Raw genomic sequence first — 19,128 nt, 5'->3', positions numbered from 1 at the left:
TGAGTCGGCTTCTTTTTCCTCTGTCTGTGGCCCTTCTTGGTGGTCATCCTACTCTAGTTTATACTAATGCTGGCGTGGCTGCTCCTGGTGCTCCTCTGTCACTCTCTATACAGGGCTTGCTGCCTCTCTATCCCCAGGCCCTACCTCCTGGCCTCCAGGGAGAGGGCTATCCTCCACTGTATTCTCTTGGCTTGATCTCCTTGTGTGGGCTCTGACTCCTCCTCTTTTGAACTTCCCCGATGTAGATTATCCCTCCACTCGTGGCCCCTCACGAGGGGACCCCACTCCACTCTGTCACTGTCAGTGTGACTGCTCCTGGCTCCCTTCTGCAGCTTACTGGGGGGTTTGCTGCCAGCTGCCTCTCCGTCCCCAGGCATTACCTCCAGGGCTCCAGGGTGAGGGCTGTCCCTCACTTGCCTCTTATGGCTTGCTCACCATGTGTTCTGGCGTGCAGGCTCCGGATCCTCCTCGCCGCTGCTTTCCTTCTCCCGATACCGCTGCTGCAATCCGGCACCTGCCATACCTGCAGCTCCTTTTGGGGGCTCATCCTGGGCGTGTGCCACCTCCTTCTCCAATGCAGCTCCTCCACGCTGCTGTTCCACTTCTCTTTACAGCGCTGGTATGGCCCTGTGCCTGCCATGCTTGCAGAGCTCCTCTTGGGGGCTTGGCGTGGGCGAGTGCTGGTTCCTCCTCCCACCGCATCACTTCTCTTGGCATAGGTGCTACGGCCTGTGCCTGCCGTGCCTACCACTCCTCTTTGGGGCTCGTCTGGGGTGTGCACCACCTCTTCCAATGTGGCTCCCGATTCAGGCTGCGGAGCTGATCAAGGCCACGCCGGGTCACTTTCTGCTTGTGGGGGGAAAAGGGGGTGGTAGCTTTTCGGAGCTGCGTTCTCCGTCTCCACGGGCCGTGGTCACTTTATATTTGACCCAACTATGCTTCTACCTTACCTGTGCCCGGGGACGCCCGCGACGTGGTTCCCGGGTCTTGTACACTGCCTTTACTCCTCACTTATCCGTGACAGGGGCCAAACTGTTGCGTTCAGCCATCCATCTTGCCTGCGCCCCCTGGTGGCCTCTGGTACATAACAATTTGTCTTATATTTTCTAACCCCCGCCCCTCTTTTTGTTCTGCCTTTGTTTTTTCTTTTGTTCCCACATTTCACTGTCTTTAACTCTCTGTGGTACACTTTCCTTGCAATTGTGTGTACTATTATTTCAATTGGGAAACTGTTTTGTGTAAAGTTTATTTAAACTAAGATTTGGTTCTGCCTTCATTTTGCCTTGAAAACGACTTAGGTCGAAACACATGTCGACTGGCTTGAGTAGGCATTTATGGAATTTGAGATGTGAACCTGATGGAATTTTATATTTTGGAATTATACAATAATGTTTGAATTGAAGTCATTAAAATACTTTCTATATATATGTTGTTGGGTTAGCGTAATCTTTGGGACTGATGGCTTATTTCTAAATGTTATTTTTTTTAAGGCATTGGGCAAGGCCTTTGTCATTCCCATCTCCAGCTAAGAATCCAGACCATTAATTTTGTAGCGGCCTAAGCGCACAGTATCTGGATTGTCCAAACTTCTGTACCACTATAACATATCATATGAACACAATTATAAAAACCAAGTCAATACTTAAGGGATACAACCTAAAGAATAACCTTATTTAGAATACAATCACAGTCAAGGTGAGTCAAACCTATAACAAATTCAGAATGACATTGAGCTATTCTTGGGGAGTACAACTAGAGTTTGTTACTTTTTAGATTACAATCAGTAATTCAAGGGGAGTAAGCCCTATTGGTCCCAATGTACAGTGTTATTCAGTCTTATTAGGCCAACAGTGTTACAAGTATCTCTTGCAACAAGTATAACCTCCTTCTAACAAGAATGGATACAGTTACACACCAATGTTACTTTTTAGAACATAGTTCAGAGCGAGTAACTTAACTTGTACACTACCTAGAGGCTTTAAGCTACTCAATGATAAGTAGAACTTAGTGAAACTATTTCAGAGAGGCGCCCAGAGGCACATAGGGGAAAGCACAACCCATCAGGTGTGTTATTTACCATGTACTCTTCTAACCACACACAGAGTGACTTCAGTCAGGCATGTAAGAGCACTTATTTGAATGATCTGAGCAATCTTACAGTTTGAGAAGAGCAGCAGCTACTTGAGGCCAGTAAGTAACCTATTATACTTTTCATAGGGGGTAGAAGCGACTCAAAGTCAAGTAAGAATTTTGTGAAACTATCTTAGAAGAGCACTAAGCAATTCAAGCAAAGCACAACCCAGTGTTACACTTTAAGAAAGACACAATGTATTTCAAGCTAAGTCAAGAACCTGCTATACAAGTATAAGTATAACACAAGTATCAACTCCAAGACTGTTTTAGAAATGCACTAAGCAGATCCGGGAAAGCAAAACCCAATACACGTTAAGAATGACAATCTGTTTTTTAAGGTAGGTAAACCCTATTGGTAAGCTTTACACGCATTCACCTTAGAAATGATGAAACAGTACCAACACAGGGGGGAAACACCATTCAAATTAAGTAAAATAACCTGTATAAGTTTTAATGGAGTAACCAGCAACTTAAAAGTAAGTGTAAACTTCAGGACACTTTGTAACTTATTACCTTACAGAGATACAGTTACCACACTACCTTCTTTAGCAAGTAAGTACCTTACTTGTTATATTTTCAAGAGAGAACCATTATCATCAGAGTACTTCCCTATTTCTAGAGCATTCGTTTTCTCAGAGGCAGAAAAGGGACCTATTGGTCTAGGAGCTAGCGGTAGGCAGGTCAGGATAGGGTTCAGTGGCAGGAAAGATCTCTCTTCAGACAAGTAAGTAGTCACTTTAAAGTTAGTTGAAAGCGTTATGAGACTTTACAGAAAACTCCATATAGACGTTACAGCATTAGCCGATGGTGAACGGTATGGGCGAACTTCCAAACACACAAATCACCCACTCAGCCTCACAGGATTCACTCAAGACTTAAGATAAGTATTACTCAAGCCAACACAGTACCTCAGCAGAAAGGAAGAGCTTCTGGGTGGATGCCCTGAGGAGGCAGCAGCGCAGGATCAGGTCGTAGATCGTAGAAATGGACACTGAAGCGAAACTGCTGGCAGTCATCGACAGGAAGACTTCCAACAAAGGATTCTTTTTTCAGCTTCTCATGGTGCTGTGATTTTGGCACCCTTTTACAGGAGCCACATGAAGAACGAATACTGACAGTCGGATTCTCTTCACTCTCCCAGTCCAGCACTGAGGGGATGTCAGGGATTCAAATCAAGTCTCTGGCGGTCCAGCAGGAGTCCAAAGTTTTGGCACGCTTCGGACTTCGAAAGACTATGTACTGCACTCAGGCTTGCGATCCCCTTGTATTCGCGTTTTGCAGCCCAGCAAGGTCACAGCAAGGGCAAGGGATGGCTCGTTTTGCAGGTCTTCTTGTGACTAGTGGATCCCACCAACCTCTGGGTAGGAGTCTTCGCATCCGGGACCTCGAGGTCGATTGGAAGGAAGGGTTGCATCTGGCTACGGTTACACAGCAGGCTCTCCGGTCGCTGGAAAACATTACAGTTGTCACTCCCTATCTTTCTCTTTGGACTTGGTTCTAGTGGTCGACTTGTCAGCAGCTTCCAGGATCGGAGTATTTATCAGGAACTACAGCGAAGAATTCTGCAATCTCTCCCGGCGGTTTACAGAAAAGGGGCGGATGGCTGTCCAATCAGGACAGCCAGTTCCCCAGTAGGAACTGGTTCCTTTCAGGCACGGTGAAAGACAAAAGGGCTTCAGAGTTGTGGACCCCTCCCTCGCTTCCAGCCTTCTCAGACAGTCTGGAGCCTGGGCAGAGAATAGAAACAACAAGCAAATGAGAAATGGCAAAAAAAGAAGAAGCCCACCATTCTAGCACAATGGTGGCCTTCCTGTGCATTACCGCGGCTGATTTGACAGCCTGCGAGTAATAGTGACTAAAAGTCATAAAAGTAGTTACACTGCCACCAGCCATTCAAGTTAAATTACGATTTTAACAACATTTTTACCTGGTTAGGTAAGTGGATACATTTCCTCTCCCCAAGACTCCACATGAGGCGGGATGTGTGAGCTTACTGTAATCAATGTAAAGGAGATGGGAATCCCACTTTACTTCTTGGGAACAGTAGTTCACCCAAGAAATAATGAGAGAAATTACAAAGGGGAAGCCCAAAGGGGCAACCCAACATAAGCCCAAAAGTTATAGGAAACTACAACTCCAATCACACACAAAACATAAAAAGGTCACCCATAAAAAGAGTAATAGACTAGGTGAGGGGAAAAAAATAATCACCAAGTCCAAGCAAACAGTTCTGGGGTTGACACAGGTCAGGGTGATTATTCACATTTCTGAAAATCGTACCCAACACCCGCTTCCTTCTCTAAGTGGTACCCCTACCTCTCTCTTCGAAACCTGTGTCTTCTCTGTGTACCTTGAAGCCATCTCTTCTATTCTCTCTGTAAACTTCTAACTCCTTTTTATCTCAAACACACATTTCTGCTTCACAAATAGTATTTCTTACATGTCCCTCTGAATTTGTATTTGTCTCAGTCGGTTCACCAGTAATCTCCTCCAAGATTCTCTATGGTTCCACATTGTCATTTATTTCCCAAATGGTACCCCTTGTTTACATCACCAAGCTGGTACCCTTATCCTGCTTCACTGGTTCTTTTACTTTCCAGAGGGCTCACTTTCTGTCCCTCCCCAAGTTGCTACTCTCTGCTGCTTCAGCTTTCTCTTACTTTCCAGATGTTTCCCTTTTTTCCTTTCTCGAGCTGGTACCATTCGCTTCTAGAAACTCTCATTCTACCCAGATGGATTCCCTAAAACTCACTAGCACTTCTCCAACGTTACCTTTAACTAGGACTTCCTCCCTGCAATGCTTCACAGTTGCACTCTCCAGTGGACCCTCTCTTTCCCAGGGTTTCCAAGGCCTGGTGCCTACCAATGACCAGCTTTTTCAAGGTCAATCTTCCGTCTCTAGTCAAGCCTCTCGGCTTGGGGTCTTCCAGAATCCTCCACAAAGCTTTCAAAGACTGGAAAAAGCTGCTTGGGCGTGCTGCTTTTTACTTATTTTTTGTTCTGCCCCTGAGCTGGGTCTCAAGAGAACAGCCTGCACATGTGTGATGGAGATGATTGTGTCTCCTGATTGTTGGTGTTCGGGCGGTTGGCCTAAAGCTATATAAAGGTTGGATGCCACTTCCCCTGGGCTGATCTCTGAGGCGGCCTGCTGCTTTTTGTGTGCCTCTGTCGCCAGGGTTTGTTTTCCTACTGCCAAAATCCTCTGGTAAGCCCTGGGAAATGTTAGATCTCGTTAATTCTTTAAACGAGGGATTCAAAGTGGAAATTGACACATTTAATCCCCTGCGAAGTAGGTCGGGGAGCGAGCACAACGCTTGCTAAATTGAAAGGGGTTTGCTGGTTTGGGAAAACTTGATACTTTGAATCTGTGGGAAGTTTTAAAGGGGATTCCCTTGCCTGGATTGCTCATGTTTGTCTATTTTCTTTTCCTAAAGGGAAAACTTGATACAGCAGCTTTGCATGAGTCCTTAGAGTGCTGTACTCGTACAGGGCCGTTGTTAAATAAACTCTGGCAATGCCACTGTTCCAGCTACAAGGAAACCTTCTGTTTGTGGTTTAAAGGGGCCCTGTCTCTTTAACATGTTAAGTGTCTGGTTCTGCATATAGGCCACTTTAACATCTTTCTCTCCAGCTGGGATTTCTTGTCTTTGAGGCACTGGGACTCCCCAGCAGGGACTGTTACAGGCACCGCGTGGCAGGGACCTGCCCACAGAAGGACTGCCTTGCCAATTTACCACAGATATAAATCCGGGGACAGTGCTCCCTTGAAGACCAAGTAGTCTCTCAAAACAATAATTTAGCTAGGAAGTTAGGTTGAAAAATGTTCTCCCATTTGACACGCACTCTTTTATTCAGTTTTCATTACTTCATATTCATGCTAACACCTTTTTCCATTTTAAGCACCGATATGTGCTTCTAACATCTATGTTGCTGTCCATCTTTCATACTCAAATATTTTGCATGTTTCTACTAACACAATCACACCTTCATTAATACATCCAGTTTGAAGGCCAATGTCTTCCCTACATGAAAGCTGGCACAGAGCTCCCGCATGCCTTCTGTTGTTGGCCTGAAGTTAAACTATGGTGGGCAGAGGTGAGCTGTGTCATATGCACTTGGCAGGAGACCATTCACAGTATCAAGCTACCATCTTTCAACTTTCAGCCGTCGAAAATAGGTGGGCAATATTTCTGAGCTGGTACTAGGGGCGCTTGGGCATTAGTACTTCACTGTAATAATAACTAACAGTGCAATGTTTGAGTCTTATTTCACATCATGCTGGCTGTGATTCGAAAACAGAGATATATAGTGAGAAAACACAGGAGAAGTTATAATGACCCAAATTCTTCCAACTGTTGTAAAGCCTTTAAGGTTAACACTTTTCCAAAGAGAACTGTTATTCCAGCACTTTGGGAGACACTGCTATGTATTGTCTGTCTTTCAAGTCGCACCAGAAGAGTGCCTGCTGTTGTGCCTGCCCCGCCATATGAGTACCAATTTCGGTTGGGTGGTGATGTGTGTAAATATGTGCTCTGTAAAGCACTTTGGATTAAGGCGCTATATAAACAACACATCATTACCATCATTATAAGCGCTTTGGATTAAGGCGCTATATAAATACCACATCATTATCGTTATACGGAAATCCTCATTACATGGTTTTTCTTTCCATGTTCTGCGAAGATATAATTTCAGTAGGATTTGCATAATTAGGACTTATCTCGCCACTATATGTTTTGAGCAATAGAGTGTTCTTATATCCGAGATTAAAATTGAGAATCTTTCTTAAAGGTAAATAATATATAGGAGTACCAATTTAACTCCACCGGAAAATACAACTGGAGCTGCCAGTGAATTGATGCCAAACAGCGTACTATCAGGAAAAAAAAACATGAGATGACTCGTAAGCAATTACCTCTGCTGAGCGTCTTCTTCAAGAAGATTAAGACCTGCAAATCAAAGAAGCAATTTAAGAAGGGTGAACCATTCCAATCACATCAAAAACATCAACTCCTTCCTGTGCCTACCCATTTTAAATATGGTATCAAACTCTTCCATGCCTATCATTTCTGACAGGAATATCATGCTCTGCAATAAAAAACTAGGAGTTTAGCTTTTTTCACACAGATTTGTAATATATATCTTTAGGATGTCTGTGCACTAAGAAATGTGCATGTACACAGCCTTCCTCACACGAGACCAAAGTGATATACTGCATGGGGAAAGGAATCATCACCAGACAGCCCCCAAGACCCCAATGGAGTGATTGATATTACAGCCATTGTTTCCTCACATCGAAAACCGGAGGATGACCAACACAATAAATATTCTTCAATGATAGGGTTAGTGTTGTGAAAAATGAAACAAGCACAAAGCCTGGTGTGCATTTGGTTATGTACTTAGTGACTCAAGCAGATCACAAACGTAGTTGTCAAATATGAAGATCTGCGGTCATTCGTATGTTCCCAACATTTGATTTGATTTCATGCAAAGAAGCCAGAAACACTCAAAAGTGCTATTTGTTTCTGTCCCCTTTTTTTATAAGGGTATTTCAAAAGAGTACAATAGATGTGTACCACATTACTCATCGTGGAATAATAACTTTCAATCCATCATAAAATAATGCATATGTTTAATATAGGTTTTAATATGTGCTTTGCTCAGTAAGATGTATTTTGACTACATTAGTTAATGGAAGTGATAATTAGAAATAAACATTAAAAACATTTGAGCCAGCTTAAACTTTTAGTATTATTAAGTTACCTGTGAACAATGCTGCGTATTGTGCACCTGACTACATGATTCTCCCACATATTTGACAGAGACAGAGAGTGAGAAAGAGAGGCGGGATGGGGACAAATAGGGGCAGGGAGATAAATGGGGGTTAAAGAGACAGAAGGGGAAAGATTGAGAGCGGTGGGGTTGGGAGGGGCGAGGGAGAGATGGAGAGCACCCTAGAGGGACATACGATACGACAGAACCAGATTCCTCCTACTTTTTAACATTGTAGCAACAGGTGTTAATTACCCAAACCAATACAATGGGCCTCATTACACGGACGGCGGTAAGGGTTAACGGTCACCGTTAATGGCAACGGTGACCGTTAACCCTTACCGCCGTACTACGAGGTCCCTTTGCGGGTTGGAGGATTTAACGCCTGCTTCTTGCAGGCGTTAAAATCCAACCCGCTAAGGGACCTCGGAGCTAATTACGGCACCGCAAAATTGCGGTGGCGTAATTAGCGCCTTCCCCATTTCCATAGAGCCCTATGGGGCAGAAATGGGAATGGGGAAGGGCAATGGCGGAAAGGGGATTTACCGCCCCTCCAACCTTGGAATGGGGCTGTAAATCCCCTTTCCGCCAAGGCGGTGCCGGTATTTTACCGGCATGAGCCATGGCGCTAATAGCGCCATGGCTCACCGCCTACCGTGTAATGAGGCCCAATATATTCCTCACAGATCTTTTAAAACATGTTCCTTCCTCTAATCACCAAACTAAAACATCACCTGATTTATAAAAGGGAGATGCTTCTCTCCTACACATCTGAAATATCAATTTGTCCCTTCCTTCCATCACATTACTGTAATATGTGGTTGGTTCTTCCTTCTGTAAGCTATCAGAAGGAGGAGACTGACACAGGAGTGGCATATGTGTTGGCATAAACTTGTATTCATCAAAAAGAAAAGGAAAAACCTTACTTTCCCTAAAACTAAGAGCGGTTTCCCTGCCTCAACTAAAACTAAGGATTCTGCGAGGATGTCTGTCCAAAGTAAATAGTCCACGGTCCTGTGTCCCAAACCTATTTCTGTCCCTTACACTTTAACTAAAGCTGCTACACCACTGTGCTTGGTCCAGGAGAGTGGCTCCCTTGGCTCCCCTGGACAATGATTTACAGTTCCTGTGCGCAAGGGAATGAGTCCCTTCCCCATTTCACCAGTTAATAGTTATTTTTCAAGATGTAAATTAAGGATCCAAATGGTATAACAGAAGAAAGTTCCAAAGTGTGCAAAACAAAGTTGCAAAGGATACAAAGTTCTTAAAGAAAAACTAAGTTTCAATTAGAGCCCTTTAGATCAAGAAAATGAGTCTTTTCTCTTGGTCTGGCTCGGGCTTCTTCGAGTGCCAAGAGAATGTCTTCCCACTCTTGGCTTTCAGCTAGTTCTCAGGATACTGTAGATAGGTTAGGCATGAAGAGGTATTGTGCTTCTCTTTCTTTGCCATTCCCCACTGATGCTTCACTTGACTTGGCTCTTTATCAGTTACTGTGACTATTGTAAGGAAGGCATGGCATCAAAGGAAGAGGCACAAGTGATCACAGTTGAAGGGTGTTTATTAAAATGCAAAATGTGTGAGATAAACCTCAAATCTAAACCTAAATCTAAGATGGGGCTAGCTATGACCATCAAATAATTATACAATCCTAGTGGAGACCGGTCAAATAAATAGGGCCTATACTAAAAAACCTATTCCCAATCCTTACCACTATGCTACAAAAGGGTGTGGGATAATGTTCACAAGAAAGAAAGAAGTGTTCACAAAATGATAATTCAGGATGTTATGGCCGGGATCTCCCTTCCCCAAGTTTTTAGCACAGGACAAGGTGGGACTCTCGAGCAGAGAACACTCCTTGGCTTCTCCGCCACAAGCTTACAGTTCCTTTTGTTTTGCCTTCTGTGCCCAAGTCTCTTCTCATGCAAAGTCTCTTGCTTCAGAGGGCCTAATGAGCCAAAAACAACAAAATAAAAGTTCCTTCTGTTAACCTTTACGTTGGGTGATTACCTTTTACCCTTGGATCCCCCTCAGCCGGGCTCCGATCCTTCTCTCAGTCGTCAGCCTCCCTCAATCGGGCTCAGACCAACCACTCACTGTGGACATCCCTCAGTCGGGTTCATACTTGCCATCACAATGTTGCTCACTTAGCTTTTTCACAGTTCAACAAAAACAATCCTTCTAGCCCCTTTAGGCTCTTCCCTTTACCGAAGTCTGGGTCTCAGCCCCCCAGTCAGGCTTTCTCTAAAGCCGGCAGTCATGCCTCACACAGTTGTAACATTCAACAAAGTCTTAATGTCTTTTTAAACAACCCCAATGTCTTTTTAAACAACCCCTTCGGTTATTTGAGGTCCCACTCATCCGGGCTCAGACCTCCCAAACACCGGTCAATCTTTAAACAGAGACTTCCGAAGGGCGATCTCGTCTCGCTCGGTCACTCTGTTAACCTACGGTAAGTACGGGCTTCATACCTTCACAGTTCACACGGTGTTCTCCTCAGTCAGGTGCAAACGCCTGTTTCACAATATCAAAAGTTCTGCAATGTACAAAGGATTCGGCTTGAACTTAACACCTTATACCGGCCTTCCCTATGGCATCTTGGTACTTGTAGTTTTCTTTAGATAAGTCACAATGTTCAACACAGTCTGTTCACTCAGGAGAGGGGTACCAGCCAGAGACCTTCGACTGAGCGTCCACGTGGCACTGGACCACACTGACTCAGGTACCAAGTTTGTTCACAAAAGACCTCTTGTCTATTTATCTTCTTAATGTTGCCACTGCAAACTTAAGCCAAACAAAGTTCATGTGACTGTCTGGTTTTTCAGAGTGAACGGCTGTGCTGAACTCATTGGCGGTTCCTTTGCCGCCGGAGTCAAGGACGGTACCACGATGGCAACCACATCTCCCCGCCCTGGTTATCAGTGCAGGAGGGTGCCATTTACTGCTGATATCCGTTACACCATTTGACCGCTGCGATTCCCGGTCTTATGTTCCTTTCATTGGAGGCCTTGTGGAACTGGGTTGAACTCCCTCTGTGACGTCCTTTCAGGCCTCACCACCTTTCTCCTCCATTTAAACTGCCACCCGGGAATGAGTGCTTCCTCGTGCTTTCAGCTTTGCTCTGAGTGTGCTCTTGTGCACTGCCTTTTAGCCCTATGGGGAAGGGAAAGGTTAGTCGGGTAGGAGTGGTTGTCAGTAATTGCCTGACTCTGCCTGACCCTTGTGTTGGGACATGTCAGGTCAACGGCTCAGGTATTAGTCTGTTGTAGTTCACGCTGTGAGAAAGTGTTTGTGTTGGAAAAAGCGGAGGTAGAGTTTCTAAGTATCCTACTGGGCAGGGTGGGGAAAAGGTGTTGTTAAGGTAGAGCATACCGCATCTCAACCTTCGTTGTCCCACTTCCACTCCCCGAAGACCCCTCATCCAGGTGATCCTCCCACACTGGCCCAACCCCAGTAACTGGATCCAATAGCGATAGCCGTGCCCTGGCCACCTGGATGACAGATCCGTGGGGACTAGTGAGTGAGACAACTTCAGGTTTCTCACACTATAATAATCACATGTTCTGCTTGAACGTCTGTTGTGGGTGTGGGTCCCAGGCTCTCACTTATTTCTTATCAGATTCTATCTACATGGTATACTAGCCTGCCAGGTACTATGAATATTAAGATCTCCTTGGAGGCCTTGATTATCTCTGTAGATGCCATGCACTTGTATCTCTTGGGATTCTATCCATCTGGTATACTAGCCTGCCAGGTACTGTGACTATGAAGATCTCCTTGAAGCCCTATGGCTTGGCATGGGTCCCAGACCCATCCTTCATAATCCTCCCCCCTTTCAGCTGTCCTGCCAACCGTCCGTCTCCCAGGCCTCTCTGGAGAGTTTACCGGTGAGCTTTGGTTGTCTTCGGGTGCTTCGCTCTGCTGCTTCCAGGGACTGTGGCTGCTCTGCACTGACTCTCTGCTTCTGGATGACGAGTCTATGCTTCTCCATGCGCTCCAGCCTTCTCGTTTGGCTGGTTGCCCATGCGTGTGCTTCCCTCCATCTGTGGACCACAGCAGACTGGTTAGAGGTGTCTCTGCCAGCGGGCAAGCATCCCACTCTCAGCATCCCAGCTCCTCCAGCGGAGTTCGAATCTCCCGCTTCCGCCTGGGAGGGTCTCTCTCTTTCTCGCTCTATACAAAGTTCTTCTTCCATTTAAATGCTCCATTCCGATGGTCTTACAAATTGACTAGTGCGTTTGTACTGGTTCGACGGAGTATTGCACATTTCTCGGCACTTCTTCCTCACCCCAGTATTACAGTAATTCCTGTACTCAATGTTCTTACTCGTGTCAGTGTTTCTTAGGGAAGTGACAAAGTCTGTTCTGCATGAAAGTGTGTGGGGTTATTGTGCCCTGTGCAGGATAACAGGGTGAGGGAGTTTGGGGTGTAGGAGAACTATACCACATTTCTCCCAAAGTGTCATCCCTTGTCCCATAAGGGTTTCCCTCCCCATGAGATCCACCCATTGAGCCTCACCTCCCTGACCTCATAGGAAAGGACTTCCCCCATGGAAGCAGTGGCAGCATCCTGGGATTCGTCACACTTCTCAAATATAGTTGCAATATTGAACTGTTCTCCTTTCTACTCCTACATAGCTGTGATTTAAGTGTGTTCCTTCCTTTCGCACACATCGTGATAATCTGGCTGGTTCTTTGCTCTCTTTCAATCCCTCTTTGAAATCAACATGTTACTCCTATTGCAAAGGTAAGTGATATGCCTATTTGGCATTTCACAAAAGGATTCTATTACATTGCATGTCCCAATGGGCCCATATCAAAATGGACATGTGCTGGAAACCAATGGGGCCTGTCAGAGGGTACAATACAGAGGACAATGAATCTGTGAACTGCATTCCTGACTCACTGCAAGTGAGTGCTAAATCACTGGACTACTTACTGCTGTGATTACATTCCCATCGTGCAACCGGACAGCCTCATCCAGGAGCTCAAGTTTCTCAGTCAGGGAACGAAACCTTTCCAATGAGTATACCTGTAGGAGGAGGAAAATACAGGATTTAATTGGTCTTCAAAGCAGCAACTGGGGTTGAGTGTGCTGAAAAGTGGTACTGTGGTAAGGAAACATCCTATGGACCCCCAGGGCCTCTCACCAGCCTCGATGAGAAGAAATGAAGAAAGAAATGACTCTCCATCCGACTACTGTTCGTCTACACAATAATATTAGTTCTGCAATAATTATGGGAAGTCATTCCCTGGAAGGGGACGGGACCAGAGCATAATGAATAACAGCATTAAAATCAATATTGATCCAGACACATGCATGGACATGCCCCCTGCATGAGCTGACTTTTCATCCAGTGAGGTCCAGAACTTTTGCCTAGGCCGGGAATGTCTATCCTTTCTACTTTATTTTGTTTGCTAAAAAACTAAATCTAGCTCTAGGTAAATGAGTGACATCTTGGATTCTGCAGATGAAATCGCTGGTTCCACTGGCAAATATCATGAGTTTATTGGTGTATGCACTTCATGCCAGTTCTAACCTCTCATAAAAGGTGTTTATTGATGTGTCAGTCTTGCCTCATCCCTTTCTGTAGGACATTCTACTCAGCCTCAGGGACTGATGGAACCCATCTAGTTGGAGTAGGTGTGCATTGCTCCTGTGCAATACTATGAAAGCAAGAAAAGTTTGGATTTTAAGTGGCATTGGAGAGGGTGCAGGAGTTGGCCTTAGTGAATGCTGAACCAGGGGAGGCCTCCTGAAGCAGGCATTCTGATACGGGTGGGATGAGCGATCAAAGAACTGCATTGCAGATGCGAACACATAGTGGTGAATCTTTATGAAATAGACTTCCCCTGCACCAGCCTGAAGAGAGTGATAAAAGGAATTGGCCCTGGTAGTGGTCCCTGTGTATATTAAAGATGTGCAGGCTTTGAAAAGAATGAGAAAGGCTCTGGAAAAATGGTACATAATATAGTACAGGGTCCTTGGGAATACTAAACTATGCCTGGTTGTCCTTTGTGTAGATAAACAGTTGAGGCCATAATGGTATGATCAAGCCTGCACCTCCCTTTGGCCTAGGTGTTGAGTGAGGCAATGTCTGTCGGGTTGAAATAGTCCAATGTGTCAGGCTGTCATCCTCACTTCCACTATTGAGGTGGGAACGGGCTCAGATGCCCTCTGATAAGTTTTGCAAGTACTTTGAGCTCAACACAGGGCTGCTGACAGCTCCTACTTGTGCATTCTAGGATCTGTTGGACATTCACTCCTTTCCGATGAACTTATAAGAAGCAATTGTGATGATGTTCACCTTTCAGTGGTGGGAGCTATGTGCTCAAGTTTGTCTCATTATTTAGCAGAGCTCTGGTGGTTACTTCATCAGTGAATAATATCTTTTCCATAATATATTTGCCATTTGTGTAACACGGTTCATGAAATGTCCCTGTGATGAAGTTCCCTGGCAGGTTCTTGTGACTAGCAAAATGGATACTCTGTGGGCTTGGTGCCATCCCAAGCCAGTGGATGTTGGGTCTGAGGTGGTATGGGAGGATCCCAGAGTCACTCAACCTTCATCCCCATCAAATGGCCAGAGACAAGCACATTGCCACCTCTCAGGCCAGTTGTCGGAGGTGAGAGCATCCCTAAAACCATGGTCGGAAGGGCAGGCTAGACCTGACAACCCCACCACCATAGAACCCTAGTGGGACACAGTGCAGAGTGAGGACACATTACTTACTGAAATCGTATTTCTGGCGCGTTTATATGTTTAGATTCACATGCTGTGCATATAGTATGACATCTAGTGGTAATCGCGGAGTATTGCATCATGTTTTCGAAGTTCGAAAAGGGAAGTCGACTTGTCGGCATGTGAATCTAAGCAGAGATGAGCACCAGAAATACAATTAGGGTAAGTAATGTATGTCTCCTGATGCTTGTGGATCTGCTTAGAATCACATGCTGTGCATAGACTAGTGAGCAGTGCTAGGAGATGGTGGTGGGAATTTTGGAAGGAACTGTGGCAAAAAGATGTCTTAACACAGCTTAACCCACCTGTGAATCAGTTTTAGAATGTGTATCTAAGCAGGAATGATGTGTAAAAGTGTGAATAGAACTCCAGGTAGCTACCTCGCAAATAGCATCTTGGGGAATATTTGCAATGATGGCTATGGTTGGACCTGTGCCTCAAGAAGAATGTGCTCTAGGCGTAAATGGTAAAACTGTTTTGAAAAGGAGTAACACATTTGGATACATTTAACAATGCATTTTGAAATTGCTGACTTAGAGACAGGATCCCCTTCTCTACCAGTGTCAATGGGGACAAAGAATTGATCGCTCTTCAGAAAGTGGTTTTGTTTTATTGAGGCAGTGCATAACTGCTCTCCCAGCATCTACTGTTTGCAGACGTCTTTCAGCAGAATTAGTTGGATTTTGAAAGAAATAAGGAAGGTCTATGGATTGGTTAACATGGAACTTGGAGATAAACCTAGGCGCAAAGTGTGTAAGAGTGCGGAAACCACTTTGTCCTTATGAATAGCAACAAATGTGTCCCGTACTGGGAGAGCCTGCAGTTCACTTAGCCTCCTACTGGAAGTAATAACCACTAAAAAAACAGTCTTATAGGTGAGAACCCTAGGAATAACTTTGTACATTAATTCAAAAGGAGGGTCCATTCGTTTGGTAAGGATGACATTTAAGTCCCATCCGCAAGTTGGATTAGAAACAGGCGGGTAAAGTCTTTTCACTCTTTCCATAAAAACCTTGATAAAACAGGTACTTCCCACCCAGACATTTCTCTTTGAGAGGTGGTGTAAGCAGAAAGGGCAGCAAGGTGGACCTTTAGTGAGTTACAAACTAGCCCTGAATCTAAGAGGCGAGTTTGATAAAGGACAATGTGTGAGGGTGACCAATCAACTGGGTTGATGTTTCGTGTACCACACCAAATGACAAAGCGGCTCCATTTAATGGAATAACAGTGTCTGGTATTTAGTTTATGTACCTCCTTAAGAATGTCCATACATCTTTGAGCTAGTTGGAGATGCCCAAACTCAGGAGCCGAGCTGCTAAATTGAGAGGTTGAAAGTTTGAGGGCATGGATGCAGAGTTGTCCCTTGATCCTGGGACAATCTTGTTGAAGGTGCAAGGCAGTTTCATTTGAGGGAATAGTGACATGTTCATTAGATGTGAGAACCACGGCTGACAAGCCCACATTCATGCTATCAGGATTAGTGTTACTTGCCCATGGTGCATCTTGTGAATAATCCTGTTGAGGAGAGTAGATGGGGGATGGGGGGTGGAGAGGGGGGGAGCGTAAGCACATTTCTCTGACCATTTGATCCAGAGACCATTCCCCGTGGACATTTTCTGGCAATACCTGAAGGCGTAGTCTGGGCATCGTGTGTTCTCCAGTGTTGCAAAGAGGTCTATGTGTGAATGCCCCCATTCTGAAAAGATGTTGTGCAAAATGTTTTCAATTAGATGAACGTCTCTGCCGAGCACGTCTGCAAGAAGATTGTGTTTCCCTGGAACCTATTGTGACAGGAGAAATATGTTGTGTTTCAGTGCCCATTTCAAAATGCTTTGTGCCAGCTTGGAGAGCCCTATTTGTTTATATAAAACATGGCCGTGGTGAGGTCTGTCAGCACAAGAGAGGTCTTCCTCTGTAGTTGTTGTTGAAAAGCTTTGAGGGCTTTGAACACTGCTAGAAGCTCTAACAGGTTGATATGTTTAACTGCTACAGGCTGTGACTATGTGCCATTGGCTTCTGGTGGATAAGGTGAACTCCCCACCCTGTCATGGATGTGTCTGTGGTGAGAGTGGCCTCCATTGCGGGTGGGGAGTGATTTCCCTTTTTAGAAGGTTTTTCCCTTGTCCACCACTGCAGTGACAGAACGGGGGCTTTCAAGACAACCACTAGATCATCCCACTGATCGCTTGCTTGGAACCATTGGCTCGAGAGCCACACTTGCATCGGATGTGCTGTGTTGTAGTGTTACTGTTACAAGTTTTAGTTATGTGTACATAGTTAGGCAAGTTATGTGTACATAGTTAGCCAATCTCATGTTGTAGACACTGGTATTACTATGCCTCATTAGCAATGTAAGCCAATCAGTTTGCCGCACTAGCATTATGATGAAATATCTCGAATAATGTAGCTGGTGAGGACAGGAGATTCTGGCGGAGAATATTAGGTTTCAAAGCAGAAGAGCCGTTGTGGAGATGGGAAAAGATCTGGGGCTGCTGATGATTTATCTAGAAATAAAACAGACGTGTCAAAGCTTACCGTGCTGTCTGTGATGTAGAAAGTAACAGGATGTATGCGCAGACAGGCATGTGGCACCAGAAAAATGCAGGAAGCCATCAGTCCTTTTAGCCGCATGGCTTTTTGTATGGTTATTTGTTGAACGGCTACATAATGAGGATTTGAAACAACATTTTTTGGACCCTCTCGTTGCAGGTGAAGATAAGGCCATCTTCTGTCCGAATCAGAGTTCCCAGAAACTGTTTTACTTGGCTGGGTGAGAGATTTATCATTTTTATGCTTTGTCCCCTCTCCTAGCGAGACCCCCAGCACCTTTTGCTGGACCTCTGAACCTTTTTCTTTCAATCCTGAATGAGTGGAGCCTTTTTCCACTCATTCATTCTTGTGGGCTCTGCCTTTTGGAACTTTATCATTTGTATCCTACCTGTACTATGGAGTCTGTCTGCTCCATAGCTTATCTGTGTTTTTACTACTGCAGCACACATCTCCTTATGGGCAGTGTTGCTGGGGACACTTAGGGTCCTCCTTTAAGATTCCATTTCTATATCCTCGAGTAAATACAGTTCTTAAGGAAGGATAAAGAGATACTTAGCATCTCTCCCAAAACTCTATAGTTGGAGAGATTGGTACACACCACCTTCAGTGGAGTGCCAAAGGGATTACTAGTATCCCCTTCTCTCGGCTCCTGTGACTTTTTCGTCACATAGACAATCCCCTAGTAATGACTGGTGGAAGTGGACGTGTTCTACCAACTAGTGTATATTTTTTATACCGCAGGCTATGTCCATAGCCTCAGTAGTGCACAATAGGGGCACCCAAGTACCAACAAATGGCCTCTCTTCTTTTTTCGCCATTGCTAGCGTGGTTGTTCTGTTAGCCATTCTTCTACTGTTCTGAGAGGGGGGGGTCAGTGTGTGTGTTTTGCCTTTGGCAGGAACCCTTCGGTATCCACGTTTAGGCTCCAGAGTGTCTGGGCAGGCAGGAAGTGGGGCAGGAGTCTTCCACCCTCCAGTCCTTTGTCTGCCAGAGTGCCTGAATAGGACGAGCTCCCAGAGGGGTTCTTGGCTGTCCTGAATGGACTGTAAAATTGGAGAGAGATTGCAGAGAAGTGCGAGCTGGAACTGCATAAAAGGTGAGGCTTCTGGAGTGGAAATCAAGTTGACCACTGGTAGCTGAAGCAACCGAAGAAGGCGAACAGAGACGCATGCAGACCCTTTGCACCACTGAAGCGACCACTGCTGTCCTGACCCTGCTTTTTGTGCGATAGAGGAGCTCCGAAGAGGGTGACTCTTTCCTTTGGCTGGTGGTATCAACTAGTCCCAAGACAAACTTTGAATTAGCCATCTCCCGAGGTCTAGGAGTTTCCAGAGCTGCGGAACCTCAATACCAGGAGACCTGCTGCCCATTTCGAGTGCATCATTGTGGAAAGGTGGAATCCACCCAAATCTTTGCTGAAACTGTAAGGAAACTCCAGAGATCCGATCCAACTCGCCCATACCCCCCATCAGAGTGTGGGACTGCAGGAAGCGAAGAAGATTGACTGAGTGATCCGTGTCCTTTGATGGTGCTTCAGAAAAGGCACCAAAACTGCAGAGTGAACCAAGAAGTTTCTGAAAGTCGTGCCACAGGTCCTCGCTCGAGACTGCTGATGAGAGATCCGTCCGTTGTCCTGCCTTCAGTCATCAGATCAGACCAAGGAATCCAGAGGTCGGGTCCAGAGCTGTAACATCGCGGAGCATCCAGCACAAACATTTTCCTCTAACCTAAGGCACTGTGGGGGAAAAGGTACTGCTTAACTGATTCCAAGAAGTCGCTCCAGAGTGTTGGAGTGCACCTTTAGGTGTCCAGGGGCACCCCCTCTTACCTCCAATTCAAGCTGCTTCTTGTGTCCCTTCATCGAGTCATTAACAGGTCTTCCTTGTTAGTTGTTAACCTGCTGCTTCTATAACACTAGAGACTGGCAGAAATCC

The 19,128-nt window shown here is 45.3% G+C and overlaps 1 protein-coding gene across 1 annotated transcript in view; it reads right to left on the bottom strand.

Annotated features, from left to right (window-relative positions):
- The window catches only part of VIPAS39 (VPS33B interacting protein, apical-basolateral polarity regulator, spe-39 homolog), a 375,619-nt gene that overhangs the window by 201,395 nt on the left and 155,096 nt on the right, over window positions 1–19,128 (bottom strand). The window contains exons 8-9 of the mRNA XM_069637994.1: window positions 12,841–12,933; window positions 7,049–7,082 (exon numbers count right to left, since the gene is read on the bottom strand). Of these exons, the coding sequence (XP_069494095.1) occupies window positions 7,049–7,082; window positions 12,841–12,933 (127 nt within the window). The remainder of the gene's footprint in view (window positions 1–7,048; window positions 7,083–12,840; window positions 12,934–19,128) is intronic.

This window comes from Ambystoma mexicanum, chromosome 14 (genome assembly GCF_040938575.1).
Source record: "Ambystoma mexicanum isolate Mex_15411 chromosome 14, UKY_AmexF1_1, whole genome shotgun sequence".
Taxonomy (NCBI): domain Eukaryota; kingdom Metazoa; phylum Chordata; class Amphibia; order Caudata; family Ambystomatidae; genus Ambystoma; species Ambystoma mexicanum.
This window is presented reverse-complemented; position numbering and strand designations above follow the sequence as displayed.